This window comes from Macaca fascicularis, chromosome 12, assembly GCF_037993035.2.
Source record: "Macaca fascicularis isolate 582-1 chromosome 12, T2T-MFA8v1.1".
Lineage (NCBI taxonomy): Eukaryota > Metazoa > Chordata > Mammalia > Primates > Cercopithecidae > Macaca > Macaca fascicularis.
Genome location: NC_088386.1, coordinates 18,125,412 through 18,152,321, shown reverse-complemented (window position 1 = coordinate 18,152,321; position 26,910 = coordinate 18,125,412). Strand labels below are relative to the sequence as shown.

Genomic DNA, 26,910 nt, shown 5'->3' with positions numbered 1-26,910 from the left:
TCTTCACAGCTGTGATTCTATTGCTCAAAGTAAGTGTTGTCCGTACAATATGGTCCCCAGTGCAAGCCAGTTACTTAGCGTCTGTGCCAATTCTGAGCCTGCTTGACCTGAGATCTGCTGCTCTGCTCTAAGTCAGGGGATATACCAGAGGGATACGTCTCCCAAGCTCCCATGCCAGCTGGCTTCCAGTCAGGTCCTGTCAATGGGAGTCAATGGCAAAAAGAAAAGAAAAGCAAGATTATTTCTTTCCCTCCTTCTTTGCCTCCAGCTGCAGCACCTTGAAGGCCCCTGTGCTCTGCTGTGGGGGTTCTGCTTCCTCTGTGTGACCCTGGCCTTGAGCTTTATGATGGCTTCCTCCCTCCACCCCACCATCCTAGGGATAGCATTGGCTTTCTGCTGTTGCTAATTTCTATTCCAATTTTGGAGGAAAAGTTCAATGACCTACATTCCATCTCATGATGGATATAGGTCTCTTATTCAGGACCCTCCCCAGGGCAATTTGATTATTCAAAAATTTCACCTTTTCTGTTGGCTTTAGACCTTAACATGCATAAGATGCAACTCAGTGTGTTTAATGTTTGGTCTCCAAAGCTGAGTGATGTGCTCCACAAGAAGACCTACTTTATCAAATACCCAAGACACATCTTAGAGATTAAGGTGTGAAAGAATGAATGAGTGAAAATGTTTTAATAAAAGGAAACTAGAAATCAAATATTTGTATAAGGATAGATTTGAAGTTTTTATGTACTTTTAATGAGCTAGAAAATGCATACTATAAATAGAATATACAAATGATTTTATACAAATAAAGCATTAAAAAATCACAAACTCTATATTTGGTTATCCACAGTCTATAAAATAATGTTCCCAAATTATATAGTTTAAAATACACAATGTTTCAAGTTGCAGACAAAACCAGGATAGTTTTGGCCCTAAATCATAGCTACTAACATAAGTAGGAATTATAATTAATTTTATAATTGTGTTTAAATTTTAAATACTCTAGAATCTGAAAATATTAAATATTAAATAGATGGAGGGATAAAATTACCAAGTTTTCTAACAAAATTGAGGTAAAAATCTGCATTAAATTACACCAAGAAAAACATTTCTAAAACATTGTTTCCATAACTCATTATAAATATTTCATCTTCCTAAAGTACTCTTTGATTAGCTCTGGCCTTCTGGGTCTGGTAATTAAGTTGACTTAATATTTGCACATAGGTACTGATTACTCAATACAGACCTATCATATAAAATTAAAATGCTGCAACTTGATCAGAATGATATAATCTTGTCTTATATAAGTATACAAATCACAATATGCTGACACTAGATAACTTCAGCTTTATTTGCCAAAGGGGATTTAGAATATACTACAAAATTGTATTTAAAACAACCCTTTACAAGGATTTACTAGGATGACTACAAAGAAAGGCAAATTAAATATACCTGGTCCCACATAAGAATGGTTTGTCTAACCTCATATACTAATTTGAATATGAAGACTCACTTTTTATTTTTTATTTTTTTAATTTTTTTGAAACAGGGTCTCGCTCTGTCACCCAGGCTGGAGTGCAGTGGTGCTATCTCAGCTCACTGCAACCTCTGCCTCCTGGATTCAAGTGATTCTCCTGCCTCAGCCTCCCAAGTATCTGGGACTACAGGCGCGCACCACCATGCCTGGCTAATTTTTTGTATTTTTAGTAGAGATGAGGTTTCTCCATGTTGGCCAGACTGGTTTTGAACTCCTGATCTCAGGTGATCCACCCGCCTCAGACTCCCAAAGTGCTGGGATTAAAGGGCATGAGCCACCGTGCCTGGCCTGAATATAAAGACTCATTTTAAATTATACTAGTTGAACCTTTATACTACAATGAATCCTGGCACTTATTTTTTTAAAACCATTATCAGATATTTCATGTTCTAGTAGTAAAGGAAATTAGCATTTTGAATGTCCTGTCTGCATTCCTCCTAGCCTCTCTCTGCTCAGGTTTTGGAAAATAGATCTTTCAAATGCAATTGCAGTACCCAGGGAAATTCCTCCCACCCACGCCACCAGTGCTCATCCTGTGGGCACCCCCTAGTCAGTAGTTTAAGACCATTCTGGATGAATGCAAATGCTTGATTCAATTTTTCCAAATCCCAATCAACTAGTTACACTTTTCATTGTATGCAATCTTCCCGACATTGCAGTAAAGCAGTCTAGATGGCTGGAGAAAGGCAAAAGAACCCTGGTTGTGATTATTTTTTTCTAACAAAATGGAATTAAAAGAGGAGAAAACCTAGTAATATTTTAGCCTGGTACTTTTAGCATCCCCAACTTTTAAGATTATAAATTCATAATAGTGAACACCCTAGTGACAACTTTTAAATAAAATACTGGATAGCTGGGCACAGTGGCTCACACCTGTAATCCCGGCACTTTGGGAGACCAAGGCAGGTAGATCACTTGAGGTCAAGAGTTCAAGACCAACATGGTAAAACCCCGTCTCTATATAAATACAAAAAATTAGCTGGGCGTGGTGGTGCATGCCTGTAATCCCAGCTATTAGGGAGGCTGAGGCAGGAGAATCACTTGAACCCAGGAGGCAGAGGTTACAGTGAGCTGAGATCGTGCCACTGCACTTCAGCCTGGGCAAGGGAGTGAGACTCCATCTCAAAAAATAAATAAATAAAATACTACATAATTACATGCTATATTAAATTAATCATATGCTCACAATTTTAGCTTGGATTTGTTTTGCAGCTGATTTGATGCTGTCTGAAAATCAAGATCAAGCAGGTGATGAAAACTATACATTTTGAACATGTATTAGGTAACCAGGGGGCAACATGGTAGGGACTAATAAGGTCAGCAACTCAGGGAAATTAGCCTATTCATCTGATATACTCGGCCTTCGTAAAACTGCCATGGATTCAAACTGTGCTCAAATATAATACAACTTCTTCAATGCTGCTTTATAAATCTGATTGAAAACTTTTAAGGAGTCAAGATGCTAAACACCCTAACAAAAGCAAAAACAAAACTATGGCCTATGTGGTATCACGTTATTACCACTCTTTATAAAGCACTAAGTACACACAGGTGTTTGGCATTGTCTCTGGAACTACAAAACTTTTAGAATCACAGCATTTTACACCTAAGAAGAATCTTAGAAGATACTGAATTTCGCTCCTCGCTTTATAGCTGAGAAGAGTGAGGGGAGGACGGACCATGGGAGTCAGCATTTTTCAAGCACGCAGGCACGCTGGGCTGGGTATTTCAAATAGAGTTTCTCATTCTCACAGTCCCAGGCAGGTTGCATTAACCCCCACTTCACAGCTAAGTAAATGCGGATCTACCAGATTGAATAATCTCCCCCAAATAAATTCACTAATGAGGAACAGAAGGAATCCAATGTCAAAGTTAGTGCTCTTCTCAGAGTAATAATTCGCAAAGTGTGGTCCTGGGACCAGCAGCTGGGGCATTCCCTGGACGCTTGTTAGAAAGGCAAATTCCCAGGCCCACCACCCCCACCTCCAGGCCAACTGAATCAGAAACTCTAGGGTGGCACCCAGCAATCAAGTTTTTGCTTTTGTTTTTTTAATAGACAAGGTCTCACTTTGTCGCCCAGGCTGGACTGCAGTGGTCCAATAACAACTCACTGCACCCTCGAACTCCTGGGTTCTAGTGATCCTCCTGCCTCAGATTCCCAAGCAGCTCAGACTACAGGCATACACTACTATGCCTGTTTTTTTGTTTTGGTAGAGACAGGGGTCTTGCTGTATTGCCCAGCCTGATCTTGAACTTCTGGGCTCAAGTGATCCTCCTGCCTCAGTCTCCCAAAGCACTGGAATTACAGGCATGAGTCACTGTGTTCTCCCCTCTCTGCCAATAATGTGTATTTAACACGGCCTTCAGGTAATACTGATGCTGTCTGAGAGCCACTGCTCTCCAGCATGTTGTCTCTGAAATTTTACTTGGGAGTATGCATATTTATTTATATATATATATATATATAAAACTTACTTGGGAGTATGCATATTTATTTATATATATATATATATATATATATATATATAACTTAACACTATGCTACTACAAAGGTCAAAATAATTTAGTTTATTGTACTTTATTTTAGAATAATTAAGACAAGGATAGCCTTCAATGAAATTTTGCTTTGATGTTACATGATCTGATTGATACTGGATTTCTTCATAAGAAAAATAAATATGAAAACTATTCCAAGTAAGTAAATGGTGGCAAAAACAATCTAAAGAACTGGTTTGAGTCAGGCATGATGGCTCATACCTGTAATCCCAGCACTTTGGGAGGCCAGGGCGGGTGGATTACTTGAGCTCAGGAGTTCAAGAGCAGCCTGGCCAACATGGTGAAACCCCATCTCTACTGAAAACACAAAAATTAGACAATATAGCAAGACCCCATCTCTACCAAAAATACAAAAAACTAGCCAGGAATAGTGGCACATGCCAGTAGTGCTACTCAGGAGACTCAGGTGGGAGGAGGATGGCTTGAGCTTGGGAGGTTGCAGAAAGATCCTGCCACTGCACTCCAGCCTGGGTGACAGAGTGAGACCCCATCAAAAAAAAAAAAAAAAAAAAAGATTTTCACCTCATGTCAAAAATAAGACTCTTGGAAAGAAATCTTCTGCCTGCCTTGCAAGGACCCACTGAAATTAATGGATACTCTCACATGACTGACTTTATTATTAAATACTTGCTGTAATCAAAACTAGGTACAGGAAAATCAAGTAGAGAAATACGGAATGCCTAGCACACAAGGATCTAAGTGAAAGTTAATAAAAGTAGCTCTTCCGAAAGACATCTCATGTAAAATTAAATTTAAAACTAAAAATTTCATGAAGTGACCTGATAAGAGTTTCAATTTAGAAGCTTTACTTTTCTAATTTTAAAATATCATGAATGAAATGGTATCTTCATCTAGGTGCTTCTCCATCAAAATCCCCAGCTCAAAAATAAAAATCATGTTTGTGTCACCCCTGACTCAAAATTCTCTTATTGGAGATGCTGGCATTTCACATGAACATTCCAGTAAATATGCATATAGAAGGTACTCATGACTTTTGGTTGGTAATTTTTCCTTAAATATATTTCAATGATTTCACTGTTTGACATTCTCATAGTTAACGTATACTGAATACAGAAATTTTTGTAGGAAAACACTATTTTTTAAATGTAGTAACATTAAAATACTTAAATATCCCCAGTTTATTAAAGGCTCTTAAGATTTAAAGAAAAAATTCCTGTGCACATACAATGTACCTATGAAATACTGTATTATTACTTATTGTACAGGCAAATGAGGCTGTTACTATAAAAAAGGAAATGTGGTGTCTAAAAATTGCAAGTCTATGTGAAAAATGAACCTCAATTTATCTAAATGGGATTTTGGGGACACAGCAGACTATTAAAATAGAACTCAAACTTCAAATTCTGTAAACTGAACATCTCATTAATGCCACTTCACCATTTAAAAAAGTCAGCACACAATGTTAGCTATGTAAGTTTATCTGCAGATGTTACAGGTAATTATTTCTGTTAATTCCTCCTAAAATATTATTTAGTAATAAAGAATATTTCAAAGGAGAAGAGGGAGAAATGAAGTAAGATCGTAACTATAGTTAATACGAAAATAACATTTCATTTATTTGCTAATATGTGGGAAAAAACATTTTCTAATTAATTTCTCCTTTATCCTTCTTTAAAGACATTTTATTTCTTCAACCAGCACACTGAGGATTAGTGCTATGGGTATTACCACAGTGCTTTATGAAAAAACTTGGCTTCCAGAGGAGTCATACCTTGCAACCCCAAATTGGCTCTGCATGATTGATTTTAAAGTGGGCATTAAAATTCTTCCGAACCAGGGCTGTGTACCTGTGAGAACATTCACATTTAACCTTGTGAGCTCACTTCTACAAGAACAATGAACTTATTTGTCAGCTGCCAGGGGGAAAATCAGCTTAATGTAAAGAATTAATTAAATCAGGCTGACAGAGGCCAATATCTCAATGTTTTTAAATTAAAATTTATTTAAAGGAATAAGTATGGGTGCATTACATAAACCTAATGGCTCTCCTAAGCTCCAAAAAGCACTCATTTCAAAAGCATTCACTTTTAAGTCTGCCTCATTTTTCAGCTTTGTTTTGGTTGAGATTCTGATGTTCACCTAACAAAGTCTTTCTGACAAAACAGACTTCCTTCAATCCAGGTCATAATTTGAAACATTATACAATAATGAGATTTAAGTGATGAATAGAAAGAAAAGTAGGAGACTGAAAAGATACCAGAAATTTCTATTTGTTTTTAGATTCAGAAAAATATAATTACAGGCCAACATGGTTCTGATAGACAGGAAGGATGTCAGCAGTTACTTGAATGTAACCCCTTCCCAGCATTTCCAAAGACCTGCAACGTGGTCGTTGTGATCTAAGGGCCTTGTTACCTAGTTTCCAGGCAATCCACAGAATTGAAGCAACCCAGCACAACTTTATTTCGTGAGAAGATGAACCCTTAACTATGAAGGTGCAGAAAGGAAGTCTTCAACTGCTCACTCACCATGGCTACAGTATTCAAATGCAACAATCATTCCGAGAAATAAAACCTGTGAGAAAAAGAGAACAGGTGGGCAAGCGAAGCAGCAGTGATTCATACTTTCAGTTAACCAATTGAATGGTGGTGCTTCCTTCTAAAGAAGTTGTTCTTTGATTTTTTGTTTTAAGAAACAGAAAAGCAGCAGTATACTGGAAGAAGATTGCCTGAAGATCTATCCAGCCTGTTAACTACGGCTTAGTACTTCCAGAATCGTGAGTGACAACACATGACCTGTGTGATGAGAGGAGCACAGAGCACATGAACAACCAAAAGATTCTAAGCTCAGCTTCTTTCTCTATCGCATTTACAGAATAATTTTAAATTTCAGTTTTACCTCCACTACTTCAACTATTTTACCCTGTAAATTGCTGAAGGTCTTTGTGAACTATCGAACAGCAAAAACAAAAAGTAGAGGTATCTAAATAATAAACTTCAACCAAAAGTAGTCCTTTAGTAATTAAAATGTTACTTCCTTAAGTTCTTTTTAAAAGAAAATTCCTCAGAAGTCCACATTCTTTACATGCCTTCACCCTGTTGAGCTAAACAGGTCAAAAGTATAATAAACTCAACATTATTTTTAATTGAGTTATTGGTGGTGCCACATGAGAAAAGAGCTGTTTTTGCCACTTTGGGCTGGATGATTAAAAAAAAGAGAGAGAGAGAGAGAGCTGTTTGTATTTTAAATTTAATATCATAAACAATTTTTAAAGGTAATCAAGAAGTTCTCAGAATGAAGCAGAAAGAAGGCTAAACTTCATTTTCGACTCATGGTAACACCAAAGCAATTTTAAGAATGTGAATAGGAAGCTAAACACTGCAAAGTGAATTCTTAAAAATCAGATTAGTTAAGAAATTTTGAAGAGAACTTAACTATTCACAGAAAACTTGAAAAGAATATTGATTAATCAAAAGCCTGTGAATCCTGGGACACACGTTTACTGGTACTCTGGTGAATAGAGTCCAGGAGCAGGTGCACAGTGAGCACATGTGCCTAAGTTTAAGAATTGCAATTATGAGTATTTCACATTTAATTTAATCTTAGTAGAGGAACAGTTCAGATGTGATTTTTTTTTTTTTTTTTTTTTTTTTTTTTTTTTTTTTTTGGGACGGAGTCTCACGCTGTTGCCCAGGCTGGAGTGCAGTGGCGCGATCTCGGCTCACTGCAAGCTCCGCCTCCTGGGTTCACGCCATTCTCCTGCCTCAGCCTCCTGAGTAGCTAGGACTACAGGCGCCCGCCACCGCGCCCGGCTAATTTTTTGTATTTTTTTTTTAGTAGAGACGGGGTTTCACTGTGGTCTCGATCTCCTGACCTTGTGATCCGCCCGCCTCGGCCTCCCAAAGTGCTGGGATTACAGGCTTGAGCCACCGCGCCCGGCCAGATGTGATTTTAAAAACAGAATCCCTTCTCGCCTTCCTTCCTTGGTACTTTAACCATTACAAATTTATTCAGGAAAACTAAAATTATTTAAAGAAGAGGCATCTAGTTCTAGAGTAATCTGGCATATTCATATGAGAAAAAATTAGAAATCACTTGATACATCTATAATACACAAATACACATATAAACATTGTATTTTAATAATACTCTTTGTCACTTCAATTTAAATCATTCCATTATGAAAAGTTCTTAATTGAAGGGAGACTATTTCTTCAAAACTCTAAATTAAACAGAGCTTTATCAATTAAGTTTACAGCAATATAGCCTTTAGAAATACATATTTCTTCATTTTATAATAATACTTCCCCTTTAAAAATTTGCCATGGTTTGTCACAGATTTAAAATACAAGGCACCTAATGCTATAAAAGAATAATACAGTAAATGTAGTGTAAGTGAATCAGATATTTTCTCAAATATTTATTCTTTTTAAAGTTCCACGAAATTTGCACAAACATGCTCGTTGCATAAATTAAACATTTTTTGTGTGGTGAATTTGCAATATTCAACAAAACCCAAAAATATCATCCATACTTACTACAGGTAGCTTATTTTAGCATTTTACCTGTCAGAAACACTGGTCTATGAACACTTAAGTGATTTCTTGAAAACATTTTTATAATATATTCCAGCATTTAACAAGTATGTGAAAATAAAGTCCTGGAACATTAGGATTTATTCCTTGATTAGTTCAAATGATTTCAACAGCTGAACTCCTTGAGATGTGTAAGGCAGGTTGGTCCTTTGGATGGACTGTAGACTGGAACTTCCTAGAACTGTAGTGATATGTACACAGCTACATAGCAAAGTGCTTCATTATGAAAATGAAGAAAACAGGTATGAGAAAAATATATTTTAGAGTTTCAAAGAACTGAAACTGTTATTTTTCAGACTAGGCACTGAAACATTTTTTCTACAAAAACTTGCCAGAGATTGTCTCTTCGCTGTATAGTTCCATTATCGTGCTAAAAACAAAAACCACAGAAATGTGATTAGATTATAATTTCATAGTTTTACTTTTCTACAGTTTACATTTTAAAAAGCAAATTATCTTAAAATGAAATACCTATTTTCACGGTATACATACTTAATAACTGGATACTCAAATTTGGAGTACTAAGAACTTATGAATGTGACTTCTATAGCAATGTCAAAAGCTGACATCGACACGAGAGATTGTGTATTAGCAGTTAGTTTTACTCCTGGTATATTCCACCATTACTCCTGCAAAGACAAAGACACTTGCCCAGTCTATTCTACTCTGTTGCAATCCATCTTCTTTAGTCTTCACTCTTTCTTCTTTACCCAGCTCTCACTTCTAAAAATACTGAAACCTTGCTGGATATGGGTGGGTTTAAGTGTGAGTATGAGAACAATGCACAGCATACCCAAGAAAAATAATGCATAAATTACAGCATTAAAAAGCTTTCAAGAATACAAAGTCCTCACTTAATGTCACAGGTTCTAGGAAACTGACTTTAGGTCCCCGAATAACATTGTTTTGTTCAGTGTTGTTACATTATAATGTTGATGCAAAAAAAAAAAAAAAAAAAAAGGTTTTGCTGTAATTTTGCTGAAAGTCACAGTTTATAAGAACCTATTGATGATGTTAAGTGAGGACTTACTATAATTGTGTTTATGGTTTTTTTTAATTTAAAGATGGCACATAAACACATATTTAGTTCCACTTGTTCTCCAAAACCTCACTAAAAAGAAAATAAAGGGTTAAAAAATATATATATTTTTCAATAGAAGTAAGGTCTCACTATGTTGCCCAGGCTAGTCTCAAACTCCTGAGCTTAAGTGATCCTCCCTCCTCAGCCTCCCAAAATGCTAGGATTACAGGCATGAGTCACTGTGCCCAGCTTGGAATTTTTTTCTTAAAAGGAATAAACCACATGGACAAAAAGAAAAGTAGAGAAATGAGAAAATAACAGCCAACTCTTAGTTAGCAATGGAAAAATAGGACCAGATATCTCTGTAAGGAGGGATGAAGAAACAACTACAAACAGGAAGACTGGTATAATGTCTATAGCAAAAGCAGAGAGACACTCAGATGCCCTCTCTTACTTTTCACAGTTGGCCAAGTGCCTTTTCTCTAACCCAGGAGAAGACTTTAAGGTTTATTCTCCAAAAAGGGTAGTAACAGAGGATCTCTGCATAAGGGAAATACCAGGACAAATCCTACATGGCTCAGTTATAAGTAACAATTTTTTAGTTGCAGCAGTATAAACACTGACTACAGATCTATCCAAAATTATGCAATAACTATACAGGGATGATGAGGAGGCAGAACTGATATGGAGATAGGAGGCATGTGAGGTGGGAGCAGAGGAGGAGTAAAGTTGAAAATAATCTGTCTTCATTGATCTCAGTGGAAAAGTCAGCAGAAGATGCCTAAAACTGAGAACTCATGGAACAGAAGTCATAAGCATGATACTTAGGGAGACAAGAAGGAAAACACCAAAGGAATCAGCTAAGAGTTTAATTTCCTCAGAGTGGGAAGAGAATGAAAGCAGGATGGGCAGGCCAGGGAAGGGCAGGGGTAGCTGCCTTGTACAAAAAGTCTTGGAGAACTAGAGCTTAAACCATGTGCAGTATAAACTAGATTTAAAAACAGCCCACTCAAGAAAAACAGATAACCAGGACCGTTAGCCGTAGGTTAGAAGCAAGTTTACCATGAGGATAATGAAACTTAAACTTCAAGCCCAACATAAGTGTTAACAATTGACAGGAGTTGTACAATGTTCTAGATAGGGAGGGAAAACTCAGTAGCAATCAAGAAACATTTCAATATAAATTGCCTAAAGATGTCTCAGAAAAAGGGGCCTGGATCTTCAGAATTCTAGTAGTTTATTGTGATCTTTCATTCTAAATAATCACTTTTGTACCTGCAAAATATGTATGTTGCATTTAATTCAAGCATCCATTCAGCAAAATGTCATGTACTCTACCATCAAAGACATATAGAAGACACTATTTCTTAAAATGTAAAAAATGGGAAAATATTCCAGAAGCATTATTAAATGACAAAGCAATGTCAGAGAATGAGGATATACACTGTGCCAGTTATGTAAAACACACACATAAAAGACTAGTATTTTCCAACCAGTATATTGTACACCAGAATATTACATTTTTCTTACTTTTTTATCATCAGAGAAAAAATATTTTTCTAAAGCATATTATTAAATAAAATGACCCTTAGCATGAATAAAAATAAGAGTTAAAACTTCCTGATCATTTGAGTCAGGCACTATTGTATATACTTTATATTTACCAAGTATTTACTATTTTAACACCCTTATAAGGGAGGTTCTATTGTAATCCCATTTCACAAATAAGAAAACCAGAGCACCAAGGGATTAAGAACCTTGCATCGGGCCACACAGCTAGTATGTGCAGAAGATAGAATTGGAGCCCAGGCTTTAGCCCCTTTAGCCTTTAAGGCTGTATGGCCTCTCAAACAACTAATTATAAAAATCAATCCTGGCCAGGCGTGGTGGCTCATGCTTGTAATCCCAGCACTCTGGGAGGCCGAGGCGGGCAGATACGAGGTCAGGAGATCGAGACCATCCTGGCTAACACAGTGAAACCCCATGTCTACTAAAAATACAAAAAATTAGCCGGGCGTGGTGGCGGGCGCCTGTAGTCCCTCAGGAGGCTGAGGCAAGAGAATGGCATGAACCTGGGAGGCGGAGCTTGCAGTGAGCCAAGTTTGTGCCACTGTACTCCAGCCTGGGCAACAGAGTGAGACTCCATCTCAAAAAAAAAAAAAAAAAAAAAAAATCAATCCTTTGTTTGAATATTACACAAATAAGAATCATATTCAATAGTAAACCCAGCTCACATACAAACCTGGGCTACAGACAACAGCTAACTAGCTCCATCCTCCTGAGAAACACTGTGCATAGAAATGAGACTCTCACACTGTTCGCTGTCTTCTGGAACTCTTGAGAAAAAAAAAAAAGTCAATAATTAAGGAAAGCTTTAGAGCTGAAAAGGAACCTTAAACCTTATTTATTCCATTGGCTGAAGCTATGTGGGCAGGATGCAAGTCAGTGGCAGAACCAACACTAGGATAAAATTTCTCAAGAACTTGTACCAAGTTAGCAGTTTTTGTTTTTGTTTTTTAAATAAGAGATAGGGTCTCACTTTTTGTTTTTTAAATAAGAGACAGGGTATCACTCTGTCACCCACGCTAAAGTGTAGTGGTGCTATCATAGTTCACTGCAGCTTTGAATTCCTGGGTTCAAGTGATCCTCCTACCTCAGCCTCCCAAGTAGCTTGGGACTACAGGTATATGCCATCATGTCTGGGTAATTTTTTTTTATTTTCTTAGAGACAGGGTCTTGATATGTTGCTCAGGCTGGTCTCGAGCTCCTAACCTCAAGCAATCCTCCCACCTCAGCCTCCAGAGTCACTGGAATCAAGTTCTTTTCATAGCAAAATATAAAAAGCTTTCATTCTTAAATAGAAAGAAATTGGAAAGAAAAATTGAGGCAATACTATTCTATCACGAATTATGTTCAAACCAATAAAAGTCTTCTATATTTAAGTTCATTATGGCAAAACAGTAAACCTTTTGGTATTACCTGTGAATCAAAACTTTTTTTAAAAATTGTAGTTATTAGGCAGGCAAATCACTTGTGGTCGGGAATTCAAGGCCAGCCTGGCCAACACGGTGAAACCCTGTCTCTACTAAAAATACAAAAATTAGCTGGGCATGGTGGTGTGTGCCTGTGATCCCAGCTACTCAGGAGGCTGAGGCAGAGAATCACTTGAACCCAGGAGGCAGAGGTTGCAGTGAGCTGAGGTCATACCATTGCACTCCAGGCTGGACTACAGAGCAAGACTCTGTCAAGAAAGAGAAAAGAAGAAGAAAGAAAGAGAGAAAGAAAAGGAAAGAGAGAGAGAAAGAGAAAGAATCTTATTACCCAAAAGATCTAAACAAATTATTTTATTTTTATCTGCCATAACATATAAGTTATCATATTTCAATAATTCCTCACAAAATCTCTAAAAGCTAGGCCAGCATGATGCAATTCTCAGTTATCTAGCAAACACTATTTTAAAAAATGTGTATTGGGACTAAACTTACCTCTGAATTCGATGTTTTCTGCATATAAAAGCAAATATTCTTCTGATTCCCACCATCACAGGATCCCAATTATTATAATGGCATAGGAGAGTTACAATAAAAAATGAAAAAAATACAGGGATAGCTCCTGCAAAAAATAACCAAGAAAACTGCACCTAAAAATAAAAGATAGAGGAAAAAACACACCCACAATTATCATTAAGGCAATTTCCCCCTTCAATGTAAGTTTTCTATTTGTGACAACTAGCAGGAATAAGAACAACGGGAAGACAAAATTAAACACTGACGGTGTATTAAGTGTATTATTATTAAGTAAGAATTCAAGACTTCAACTTACAATTCCATGTACCTAAATTACCAACAACAATAGTTCTTGCTTGGAAAACAGGCTAAAGGAAAGCCAAAAAAACATACTTTCCATTTATAGGCATTGCACACTGAGAGTAGCGATATATAGTATGAAACTTTGGTCCTGCACACCATGTTGCTCATTCCTTTTTCACTGTTTGCTGCCTGGTCTCAAATAGTTCCCTCTTCCTCAATTTCCACAGTCATCTTCAAAAAATGTACATTTTCGTAAAAACTTATAGTTGTACTATCCTGTGTATGCTACAGTTCTTATGACAGTACCAAAAACAAATTAAGTGCAAATTTATGACACTCAAAACTAGCAATAAATGAAAAAACCTCAAAATGAAATAATGACTGAGTAAAATAAAGAAAAAAATATAGGAATATTTTTACTAAGGAATATTAGTCAGAGAAGACAAGCAACAAGACAAGCCTCATCAGTGAAGGGCCCTCTGATGTCAACAAGTGTGATCCTCCAATCCATCATTTATCAGGGTTGTCAAGAAAATAAAAAATATCTGTAAGTAGGGTGGAGGTATTAAAATTAAAAAAATAAGAAAAAAATAAACAAGAAAACAAATATATACATAAAAAGAAAATAAAAAATAATGAGATGCCATAAAGTTACCAAAACAAAACTAATTCTTCCCTTTCACTAGTTCACTTTTACCATCCAGACTCAACTAAAGATCAGAAACAATTGTCAAAGAAGCCTACACCGATCAGCTACTGAAACTTAAGTGCAACACACAGGAGGTTTGCTTTAAAAAAATGATGAAAATAGTAACTTCTATCTGTAAAATAGGGAAGGAAAACTGTGTTTGCCCTCTTTGAGAACTCCAAAAAAAAAAGTCTGGAATCACAGGCAAGACTCCCTCTGGTGGAAAACATATACTATTCCACTTCATAGCACCATTAGTCAGAGTAAAGGGGTTTTGTGAGCATAATGTCTTTTATGAGGGAACTCACAGTACATAACACAAGAATAATAACCGGCGATTTTTAACATGCAGGCCCTATTTGTATGGTATTCATCCACGGTGACTGAGTCAGCCTGAGAACACCCCAGAAACAATAGTCATTAAACTAAAAAGTCTTCATTTAGTTATGAAATTACCAATATATTTTAACATATTCCTGGAATATTTGCCAGAATGACTAATAATCAGGAAAAACCATGCTGTATTTAAATTACCCAAGATCAGAAAAGGTATTAAGAAGTTATAAATAATGCAATTAAAAACGCAGCTATAGTTGACAGAATGATTTCATGAATATTCAACTAAAAACCTTCTTTCATAACTGAATCAAAGCAAACTTAATAAAGACAGATAAAGCCCTAGAAGACTTTAGAAGGCAAGTTTGCTTGCAACAATGTAGTCGTGTATATGTTGTCTCATAATAAAAAACTTCTAATTTGATTTCCAACAAGCTATGACAAAAGAAATGAAGCCACTTACTACAACAAAGAAAATTACCTATGTAAACAAAAAATTGTTTTCTAATTCCTAAATATATCTGAATATAAAATAGATTATGATCAGGGATGCTTCCTATTATATAAAATAATTATAAATAGACTTAAATAACCAATTTGTTTCAAGCACAATAATGTTAATAAATGCTAACATTTCAGAAGCTATAAATAAATACAGTTAGCTAAGTGAACCTCAAACCCTATAAAAGTAGATTTCTCTTATCATGTTTCTGTCACAGTTCTGGACACACCCTGCTTCTTTTTCCAGATGGAATCTCCCTAACCTCAATCCCAACACCAATGCACAGCCTACTCCTTTAACTGATTGCCCAGTTCTAGATGTGAAGACAATCAAGAAAACCAGATCTTTTTCCTGATTGTCTTCATATCTAGAACTCGGCAATCAGTTAAAGTTTAGTTATGTTTTCATAATTAATTGCTTGTACATACATTTTCCCGTTTTGCCTTTATCCTAAAATACTTTATTAAACAAATTATAACCATTATTTGTAATGATAATTATTAAATGACTAATCATTTAATAAATTTAGGTCCCCTGTGACTATTCTCTTAAAAATTCCTGAACATTAACCTGCCATTTTTTTTCAATCTACAAAAGCTTATGTTTTTAAAATATCAGTACAATAAAGAGGATTTACACAGTAGTCTACGAAAATCCTCTAGCAAGTAGCACTTTCCCAGTTTCACAACCATTTTGGTTCATATTTGTAATAATGTGTAATGTTAGTGTTATATAGAATATCCACATTCTATGAAAATGCAAGTTATGTAAGGCAATTAATTCTCAATTAAGGAGAGAATCTCAGTTCTTTAACCATGACAAATAAATAAGAATTTACTGAACCATAAAACAAAGTTAAATATCAGTAAAGAATTGTTTTATAAATAGAGAGGATATATAGCACTAAGCATATTTTGCTTTTATCTTTTTTTTTTTTTTGAGATGGAATCTTGTTCTGTTGCCCAGGCTGGAGTGCAGTGGCATGATCTCAGCTCACTGCAACCTCCATCTCCCAGGTTCAAGTGATTCTCCTGCCTCAGCCTCCCAAGTAGCTGGAATTACAGGTGCACACCACCACACCCAGCTAATTTTTGTATTTTTAGTAGAGTCGGGGTTTCACTATGTTGGCCAGGCTGGTCTCGAACTCCTGACCTCAAGTGATCCGGCTGCCTTGGCCTCCCACGTGCTGGGATAACAGGCATGAGCCATGGTACCCAGCCACTTTTATCTTAAAAACCGCACAAAGACCTAAAGAAAAATAGCTTTAAAAATTTGACTATTGCTTGTACACATTATAAACCTTTGGGCCTTGAAATATTTCCCTCTTCAAATTATATTAGACTAAAACACACACACACACACTTCTATGACTTAGTAGTTGTAGTTAAATGCCTACATCTACTGAACTGTGTGATAAATGGCTATGCTCCATCTTTCAGTGTGGGCAACAGCATACCTCTGTTCTTCCTGCTACACCTAGGAGCACTGAAAAAACTCTTCCCTTCTAGGCTGTTGGGAGAAACATCCCAGATTCTCTTTTCTGTGGTGTTAGCATTGCCAATATTATTACAAGAATCCCCGCATCCATACTAGGCCTTCAGAGAAGAGGGATGGGACACCCACTCTGCTGAGTCCAGAGAGAGATGGCTAACATTCACTGCAAACAACATTATTCATGTACTGCTCATATCTTCGGTAGTATCAGCACAGTGTTAAGGAACCTGTGATACGGTTCATCGCAGAAACTAAAATGCTTATATGATAAATGTGACTTACCAAAGAACATCTGGAACAGAATCAGCTCTAAAACTGGAGAACTACATATGAAGATGATGCCCTTAACTTAGAAATTTAGGGAAAAAAATGGAAAAGCTAAAAATGGAAATTATCTATTTCTTTGGTACTTTTTGTATTTCTATGTAGTAAAGCACCTTGGGAGAGAAAGCATCAAGTATTATTTATGTTTGTATCCTTATAATTTAATCACATCTCAACTTTCATTACGTTTGTTTTAATAACATACCTAAAATATCTATGAATAATAGTTTCCTTACCTTTTGCATACACATGTCAGCTATTATGGACAGAGGTATTGTAAGGCTTAGTGCAAGTGTGCCTATCAATGATGAGGTAAGAAAGCAGCCCCTAAAAAAAAGAAAATAGACATTTCTATATTAAAAAAATTAAACAACCAAAGAAAAACACTGAACAAAGACTTTCTTATAATATAGGCTTGTGAGATCAGGAGCAAAGATAAGAGGTTAGGATGGATTGAGACATAAAATACAATAAAGTCATTAAGATGATTCTCAAAGTTTTTCTTCAAATATTAAAAATACAAATATGTAAGTATAAAAAGCTCAAAATATTTTATGCTATTTTTCAAGATCTGTTTGCAGACATTCAACTTTGAGTTTATAGCTTATATTTCATTAATTTTTTTAAAAAACTGTTGAACAGTTGTTACAGTTTTGTGATGATACGTAGATAACAAAGAAAACAGCAATATTAATGTTGCAGGACAATACTTCACACATAGACTTTAAGGAAGTGATAAGCCAACATGTGATTCTGTCACCAAGCAAAAATATCTCACCTTCATGAACACTAAAATAGTGTGTTATTCTTTTGATTTGGCTTGGCATAAAAAAGAAAGGCTTGAATATTCTTTAAAAATATCTTCTTGTTGTTTTCCATTTTTCTAACAATTGTCCTAACCAAAAGTTAAGTTCTTTAATTTTACCTTGAATTATCAATGTGGGTATGAAATTTTGAAATATCTATCTGCATATAATTTTGTTGAATTGAAAGAAAATATTATACCCAATGGAGACAGATGAGCCATTTATAAAGACTGATAATTTGGGTTTATAAGGAGAAAATGAATTATAAGCCAAGACAAAACCATAATGTATATCGTTAGGACTACAGATCCATGGAAGTTATAGGCAAGTAAAATCTAGCTCAGTATATGTCAGAATTAATAATGCTGTCCTGCAATAAAAGGGGCTATCTCTCAATAAAGTGTCACTAGAAGTACTGAACAGAGGCTGAACAATTAGTCCTTTTTGATGAGGTAAAGGGAATTTAAGTACTTGTGGTTCCCACTACTTAGCTGCTCTGTGAAAAGAGCGTTCGGGGTCAAATATAGCATATGTTCTTGGATATTTGTCACGCAGAGTACTATAATAAAAAACCTGGAAGGTAGAATTATAAAGCCTGTTTGACTTAATCCAGCTTTTAAGGTGGATCCAATTTAGCTGATGGCTAAAGCCTTTTGTCATCTGTTAATAGTTCAGGTTAAAACAATCAAGTATCTAAAATGTATATAATTAAAGATGAAAAAATTAATGAGTTAATGGATTACGATTTTAAAGAATTTTAGATCAGCAAAGGAGTTTAGATAAGAACATAAATTACTACAATACAAAGTAAATCTTCAAGTATTACACAAAAGAGAGTGAATATGGAGGATCCAAGAAAACAGATATTCCTTAACTGGGCAGGGAGGCACAGCAGTATAGGCAGAGCATTAAGGAAGACTCCACAAAAAAAGTCCATTTCTGTTGCAGTCTTTCACAAGGGAAAACTAGTTAACAGTTTCAATGGGTATGTAATAAAATTCATTTTATTCATTTATGTTTTATTCATTCTATTTATTTAAGTTTCTATTAAATAAAAATAGGACTAAGTAGAAAGCTCTGTTATTTGAAAGGTTTCTCAAACTCCATACATGATACTGTCTTCAAATTATTTTAAGTTTATTATTGCATATCAATATATTGGATATATAGCATATCAAAGTATGTCAACATCTCAAATCAATCAGAGTTTAAGGTTTACATATCTGGCTCACCGATATGAAAGGTCCTGAAAATAAATAAAACAAAAACACCTATGAACAAGCAAACAGATATTCCAAAGCCTCTTAAATAAGCACCATCTCCTGGATTCTCAATTAGAACTCATGCCTTCACACTTGGCATACATAACTCATACATTTGGATATCCATTAGATAATGACTACTTTCATTTGCATAATACTCCACTTTCTAAAACATTTTTACAGATTTAGACCATTCATATTCATTCCTTCATTCAACAAGTATTTATTGAGCTCCTCCTGTGGACAAGGCACTACTCTGGAATGGGCACACAGAAGTTAAAAAACAAAGTCCCTGCTCTAGTGGAGTTAAAGTATTCAGTTTTACGTGTGTTGCAGAATGGGGTGCACAGGAAGGGCCACCAGCAAACAGACAAAATATAAACGCTTAAAATATCCAAAAATTAATCAACTGATAATTAATAATTGGAGAATAAACAGTACATACCACAACCACAGGAACTCTGAGAGTACTGTTCCAATAAGGCCATTAATGATAATGCACATTAATACTACTTTATTGGGAAACTCGAAGTCCTCAAATCCAGTATAATGAAGTAAAAAGAAACCTGGCCATAAGAGCAGCAGATTAAATAAACCTACAAAACCTGAACATGTATAAAAGAAACAAAAGTTAAAATTGTGATTTATTTCTATTCTCCAAGCTTATTAACTCTAAAATCAAAATTAGATTTTGCACAAAAGTACTCTGGGAGATTTCACTAGCTAAACCTTCTGTTGGTTTGTTTTTAAGTCAGTCCTGTGAATAGCTCAAAACCATAAAAAGAAAACTGTCTGAAGCAACTGGTGATCAGTCAGTTCAACTATCCCACTGTATGGGAGCAACTACTGTGGAGTAAACCACTTAGGACAACTCAACAAGAAGGGCTGTTAGCCTTAGCAACTGACAATATAGTGCCCTAGAACTTAAAAGAAATAACTGGTATGTATGTGTTTGTGTATTCAGCCTAAATTAATTTTAAAGAATTGGATGGTTTGCTTTCTGATTCAAGTATTTATGTCCAAAACACTTGTGCTACGCGAGCAGTAATGGAAGAAGTTCCAAAGGAGATAAAACTCTTGGTTCCTGCATTCCCAGACTTCTAGCTAGTTAGTGAGAAAGTTTGTACACACAAAGAGCTATTCAACGTATGAGCAAAGTACAGACTGACCAGTTATTAAGGAAAGCCATCCCACATAGTGGTTAAGTGTGTGCTCGGCAGTCTGACTGCCTGGGTCCAATCCCAGCTCTATCTATCATTGAATAGTAGTGCGAACCTTATACCTCTTTTAAGCCTTAGTTTTCCAATCTATAAACATAAAATAAAATTTAATAATATTTAATTAGGTTGCTGGCAAGATTAAACACATAAAATATAGCATAGTATCTGGCACAAAGTAAGCATTTAATAAAAGCAAATATTACTATAGAAATTAAGTTTATATATGACTATATACATGTGAAAGTAAAAACCATAAAGAAAAAAGATTACAACTGTATAATAAATTTTGTTGTACTTTCTATGTAGTTTATGTCACAAATTTGCTATATGATTTATGTGGTAACTATATAGCTTTCTTAAAAGAAAATTAAATTACAGTAGATATATAATTGATACTATGTCACCTAAATAATAAACCGGTAATTAGGATGCCTAATTACATCTTAACAGGGCAGGAGCACCCACTCTCTATCTGATGCTAAAGACTCACAGCCACCCCACTTCTGTGAAGGGAGGGGCAAATAAGTCTGCCTTTCCCAGCAAGTTCCCACCCTCCACCCCACCCCATCTTCTGCAGCTCATGACTAATTGATGGAGGCTTTATGAGGCCGGCCATCATGGCTCAAGGCCCAGACATATTAGCTGCTCTCCCTCTGCTCCCCGCCCCAGCACCTGCAATGAATTGGGCCAAACCTCAGTTATACTTGTGTGCCACATGGTTCTTTCCCCTTCTCTATCTTGCTTCCTCCACTCTAAGTTTTTCCTTCAGTAAACTCCCCACAATGAATCACCTACACAAATTCCCCATCTCATATCCTGTTTTAGGGAGCCCAACTATTATGGTTTGGCTCTGTGTCCCCACCCAAATCTCATCTCGAATTGTAATCCCCACGTGTCAGGGAGGGACCTGGTGGGAGGTGACTGGATCATTGGGGCGGTTCCCCCATGCTGTTCACATCATAGTGAGTTCTTACAAGATTTGATGGTTTTAACGTGTTTGGCAATTCCCCCTTCGCAAGTTCTCTCTCTCTTGCCAGTGTGTAAAACATGCCTTGCTTCCCCTTCACCTTACGCCATGATTGTAAGTTTCCTGAGGCCTGCCCAGCCATGCAGAACTGAGTCAATTAAACCTCTTTTGTTTATAAATTACCCAGTCTCAGGTAGTTCTTTATAGCAGTGGGAAAACAGACTAATACACAACCTTCAGACATCTATTCATTAAAAAAACAACAACAAAAGAACACATATACAGGACACATGACCTAAAATGCTTAAATAACATTACAAAGTTGTTTTAATGAAACACCAAAATGTGGCATTACCAAGAACTGAACCTATTTTCTGGTCCCTGAAGTGCTGAGTCTATGAAATCCCACATAAATTAACATCCTTTGACCTAAAGACAAAAGTCCCAATGACTCCACCTATTCCCTAGACTGCCCAGAATCTGGCACCACACACCTTTCTGTTCTTCCACAAAGCGAAGTTCCAGCACAATCATTCAGATCTACTCACTGCTCTGTGTTAAGCCTCTGCTCAAACTCCCTTGCCTGAAGACCCCCCAATATCCCAATCCTGACTTCTCCGAATCGTGTCTATTCTAAAGCCCAGGGCAGATCAATATTGCTTTACATATCACATCACATATGAACAGGACCAACACAAGCTACATGTCTATATGCACTCTCCCTAATATGAGTAAATTAAGCAATTTTTCTTGCAAGTTGTCAACGTTTAAATTTTCAAAAAGTATCACTGACCTAACCACCTACCTCTAACACTAAAATAAACTAGCATTTTATTCCTTTCCAAATAAAATTTTCTATGACTGCCAAATAAAATATCATTAAAATTATCTTTTCTTTTTTAAGAGACAGCATCTTATTCTGTTACCCAGGCTAAGGTGCAGAGACACAATCATAGCTCACTGCAGACTTGAACTCCTGGACTCAAGTGATTCTCCTGCCTCAGCCTCTCAAGTAGCTGGGATTACAGACACATGCAACCAAACCTGGCTATTAAGCTATATTTCTTGAACTCTGTATTTAAAAAGAAATTAAGCAATCACTCAGCCTCATGGCTTTTCAAACATTTTATTTTTGTTATCTTCAGATACAGGTGTTTAAACTATTTTTAGTTTTAAAATAGTCTGTTTTTAAAAAAAAAATTAAATAGAAATGTGGTCTCCCTATGTTGACCAGGCTGATCTTAAATCCCTGGCTTCAAGCAACCCTCCTGCCTCAGCCTCTCAAAGTGCTGGGATCACAGGAGTAAGCCACCATGCCCAATCATAAGAAAAATCTTTACTACAAATTAAATTCTAATGCAAAATGCTCAACAAAGTAGAGCTGTTCCACAGGTGAAGCAGCAAAGGAGTCCAAGAACTAGACCCCTGCATGCAACTCTATTTCCTTCCAACCATCCCGGGAGCCTATCTATTCCCTAAATCACAGTTTAGAGGCCATTCATCTAGTCCAATTTCCTCATATTCCAGATGTCTATGAGATAAATAAAGTTACAACAGCTGGATTCCAGGTCTCCTGACTCCTTGTAAGCTGCACTTTGAACTCTTATCACTGAGCTTCTTTATCTATTTATATTCAGATATCTTTTGAAGATAGCTTGTCAATGTGTTCTTCTTCTGCAGTCCTACAGATATCGCAAGTTCTTTCCTGAACTGATGTTAGGCAAAGGAAAATTTATAAACCATATCTAGAAACTATAATTGGGTAATTTGAGAAGGAATCTATGTTATAAAAGTGTCTATGTCTTAAACATAAAATGCAAATGAAAACCCTTTAAATGGCCCACAATTTTTAATGTAAATAAGTACATAGACTATGAGAGCATTAAACATATAATTTGGGGGCAGTCTCCCCAGTCCTTTGCTAACTATTCAAAACTGGCAAAATGTAAAATACAGCAGGTAAACTCTCACATGCTTATAAGAGCATAACTCTGTCATATCGCTGAGATAAATATCTGACTTGCAGTCTGAAGACATCAATTTGAAAAAAGTGTTAGGAGTTTCTGTCACACACTAAGGAGATGGGCATTCCCTCATAGGTACACAACCATGCAGGATAAAGTAAACATTGGGATTGGCCTTCATAAACTTTAAATGGTTTTGAAGAATCATATGGAAGAAAAAAAAAAAAAAGGGTTCCCTATTCCGTCCAAAAAAACAAAAGCAAAACCCTGTGTTAGACATTTACAGTAAATAGCCTCACAAGTTAAACATATTCTTACCAAAGAACATTGGAATATCCAACTTGTCTTCTCTATCTACTTTTCTCTTAATCATAACAATATAGACAGCATAGAGCATGGCTCCAGCAAGAGACCAAATGGAACCTGTAAAAATCAACATGATTTAAAGCAACCACTCATTAATTCATTCAATATACACTTAAAATCCAATAATGTATCAGATAATATTGCAAGAATATACAAAAGTGAAAAGATATATAATTAGATAAATCACCTTTATATTGACACAAAGATATATAATGAAAAGGTATAGCCTACCCCATCCACGTCTTTTAGGAGTACAGGAAGGAGTTTAGTGTGTTAACAAATAAATGCAAAAGCATTCACCTCAATGATCTGACCAAAACCTATACATATTATAGTAATACAACTAAAAAGTAACACTTTGTTTTTAATTTGGAAATGCATGTTTCTTATTTTACCCTACATAAACAATCTTGACACCTGGCATTTTCCAACTTAACAAATGTTTCTTTCCATCACTAAGCTGTTGCTTGTATTGTCTTCCTTACCCCCATATATCATTCTTAATATGTATTGCACTACCATTCCCATCTTAAAGGCTCTGTTAAAGTTTCATTTCTTCCACAAATCATCCTCTTTCTAATCTGCTGCATTTCCATTCTGTCTTCTGTTTTAGACAATACTTACTATTGTCAAGTATGGTATTAGTTTAATCCCTAGTAGCTTCATTTTATAAATCTCTTATTGTTCCAAATCAAGAACTCCTTGAAAACTACAAACACATAATTTATACTTTTTAATGTTCCAAAATAGCTAACATAATACAGCTCTCACAGTACATGAATAATAAATACTGATTCTCTTCATTAACTCTCTCTCAAAAACATTTAAACCTTTCAAAACAGCTAAATAATGTTCTGCCAAGTGGTCATATTCAATACTTTAATCAATTATTCAAAAGATGAATGTTTTATTACATCTTTTATTATTTTCAAACTTTTTTAAAGCTTTTGTCAACAAAATCTTGCACACACATGCACATACCAAATACATATATTGTTTTATGTATTTGTATACACAAAGCTGCTCTGGGTGAGAAAGAGGTGAGGAGGTTCAAAGCACAGCTCACTGGGTAGTAGTTAGGAATAATTTAGAAAGCATTGTTCTATTCAATAAACCTCAAATATCTAAAGAAGTATCCAAAGAGAAATAATTAATATAGGTTTATTTTTTATTATGAGGTCTCACTGTGCTGTCCAGGCTGGTCTTGAACTCCTGGCCTCAAGCAATCCTCCCACCTTGGCCTCCCAAAGCACTGGGTTAACAGGCATGAGTCACCATGCTCAGCCCAGCTAGGTTCTGTTTATCTTCGTTTTTGTTAAGTCTAAGCAATGGATCAAAAACTAAGTGTTCATCATAGCAGTAACTGTTTCAGACAAGAATCAAGAGGGAATGACAATATTCCTGGGTGATATGACAGCAACAGGAAATTTGTATAGCCTCAAAGAATCCCCGACAAGATGCTTATTACTTACAATGGGAAAAATTAGTAACTTTACACTGGAATAAGGTGGTTAATTTTAACCACCTTAAAATTAACATTACCAGCAACAGGACAAATCAATATCCTGTGCCTGTTGGTAGAATGCACTGCTCAGGAAACAATATCACTTCCATTATATTCTTACCAAAAATGCACAACCTCAATTTAACCAAAGAAAATGTCTGACAAATACAGATTGAGAAACATTCTACAAACCAACTAGGTGGGACCCTACAAAAGTGTCAAGGTCATAAAAGAAGACTGAGAAACAGTTCTGCATTTAAAGGAAACTAAGGGAACATGACAATTAAATGCAATAAATGATCCTAGATCGGAAAAAGAACATTAGTGTAAAAAATGGCAAAATTTGAAAAGGCTTTATAGATAACAGTATTAGAGTCAATGTTAATTCCTGATTTTTATAACTGTATAATAGTTATGTACGTTGTTAACATTTGAAAAATCTGGGTGAAGGCTATGAGAATTCACTAAAATATTTATGCATTTTTTAATATTGTTTCCCAAGGAAAAGTTTAAAAAAACACCTGCTAGTGCCTACACTTTGTACGTGTATCTGTGCGCGTGAGCATGCACATTTGACTTTCTTGTTTAACAAAAAACTTTCCTGTATACCCTTAACAGAGAGAATGCAGAGTCAAGTACTTACCTATTGTATCTCTTCCAGCAGATTTTTCAGACCCTGACAGGTTTACCAGTACAACACCTCCAATGCTATGAGAATAACAGTCATTAATGATGAGCTAAACAATTCTGAAAAGGCTAATCATAAAGATAAAAATTATTTATAAGTGATCAAGACTAATCTCAACTTTGGGTAACACTGTCAAATAATTTAGCAATTTCAATAACAATATCTAACAATATCAATATAATATAGTGTTATATTCGTATTAACTCATTTAATGCTCACAAAGTGTACAATATTATACCTTATAAGGAAGTATTATTACTGCCATTCCCATTTTACATGTGAAAACTAATACACAAAGAGGTAAGGTAACTTGACCAAGATCACATAGCCGAGACTGAAACGCAGGCAGTTTTACTCCACAGTCCAGTGCTCTTAAGTGCTGTGCTATCAACTGTCTTTCAATTAGGAATGAATTAACCAACTTGTCATCCCTTTCCAATCTTTCTTTTGGATTACAAAAATATATCAAACCCATATAAATCCAGCAATGTAACAGTACTTACTCTTGCTTATTGGTAAAATCTAAATTAACGGTAAAACTATCCTTATGTGCTTAAACAATTTCACTAATCTCATGATTTTAGTGGATAAAAATAAGACTGAATTAAGGTTGTAGAGATATCAGAGGTCATTCATAAACTCAATTGTTATTTTCTGGGCATCTAATATGAGCAAAGCACAGGGTTACAGAAGTGACCAAAACAGATGTGGTTCCTGTCCTCAGGGAACTTACATTGTCTTTCTATTTCTATGAATCTTATAAATTGTAACATGTTTTCAAGTAGATGAGATATTCCTAATTTAAAAAAAAAAAAGCCTAATTCTCTCACCCTGATCAGAAAGACCAGGGTGGCAGTAGGAGAAGATGAAAGAAAATATGTATTCCCTTATGGAAAGATGTCATCAGAACTTAAATGTAGTCCTTACATTAAATATGCATACCCTTCAATTAAATCATCACAATTTTCTGTAATAATCATTGTTCATATTCAGATTCAGCTATTATTTATTGAGTATCCACAATATATTTAGAAACCAGGGGTTTTGTTTCCATTTAGATGATGATGATTATGATAATGGCTAAATATAGGGAGCACCTCCTGTTGTGTATCACACATTGTTCCAAGCACTTTAGAAGTTCTACTCATTCAATCCTCATAATAATCCTATGAGAGAAATCCTATTATTATCCCCAATATACAGACGAGAAAATTGGCACAGAAACGTAAGGAACTTGCCCAAGATCTCAAAACTAATAATGATGGAGATGGGATTGGATTCCAAGTGGTTTGGCTTGAGGCCACACTCTT

The 26,910-nt window shown here is 35.7% G+C and overlaps 1 protein-coding gene and 1 long non-coding RNA gene across 13 annotated transcripts in view; both read right to left on the bottom strand.

Moving 5' to 3' along the window:
* Positions 1-720: 720 nt before the first annotated feature.
* LOC135966516 (uncharacterized) lies at positions 721-3,313 on the bottom strand. The gene is made up of 2 exons (XR_010579848.2): positions 2,629-3,313; positions 721-1,606 (listed from the first exon to the last, which is right to left on the bottom strand). It is a non-coding gene; the product is annotated as an uncharacterized lncRNA (long non-coding RNA).
* Positions 3,314-6,036: 2,723 nt separating this feature from the next.
* Positions 6,037-26,910, bottom strand: part of SLC35F5 (solute carrier family 35 member F5) — a 44,127-nt gene continuing 23,253 nt past the window's right edge. For 4 of the 12 annotated variants that reach the window (XM_065525411.2, XM_065525412.1, XM_065525410.1 and 1 more), the window contains 7 exons: positions 25,556-25,620; positions 23,361-23,465; positions 19,337-19,496; positions 17,060-17,150; positions 13,156-13,310; positions 11,913-12,006; positions 8,173-9,019 (listed from right to left, as the gene is read on the bottom strand). In XM_065525411.2, the coding sequence (XP_065381483.1) occupies positions 11,931-12,006; positions 13,156-13,310; positions 17,060-17,150; positions 19,337-19,496; positions 23,361-23,465; positions 25,556-25,620 (652 nt within the window). In that variant the 3' untranslated portion in view covers positions 8,173-9,019; positions 11,913-11,930. Of the gene's footprint in view, positions 6,629-8,172; positions 9,020-11,912; positions 12,007-12,209; positions 12,912-13,155; positions 13,311-17,059; positions 17,151-19,336; positions 19,497-23,360; positions 23,466-25,555; positions 25,621-26,910 lie in introns of those variants that run through there. The other 8 variants (XM_074008898.1, XM_074008897.1, XM_005572972.5 and 5 more) reach the window with 3 other exon arrangements.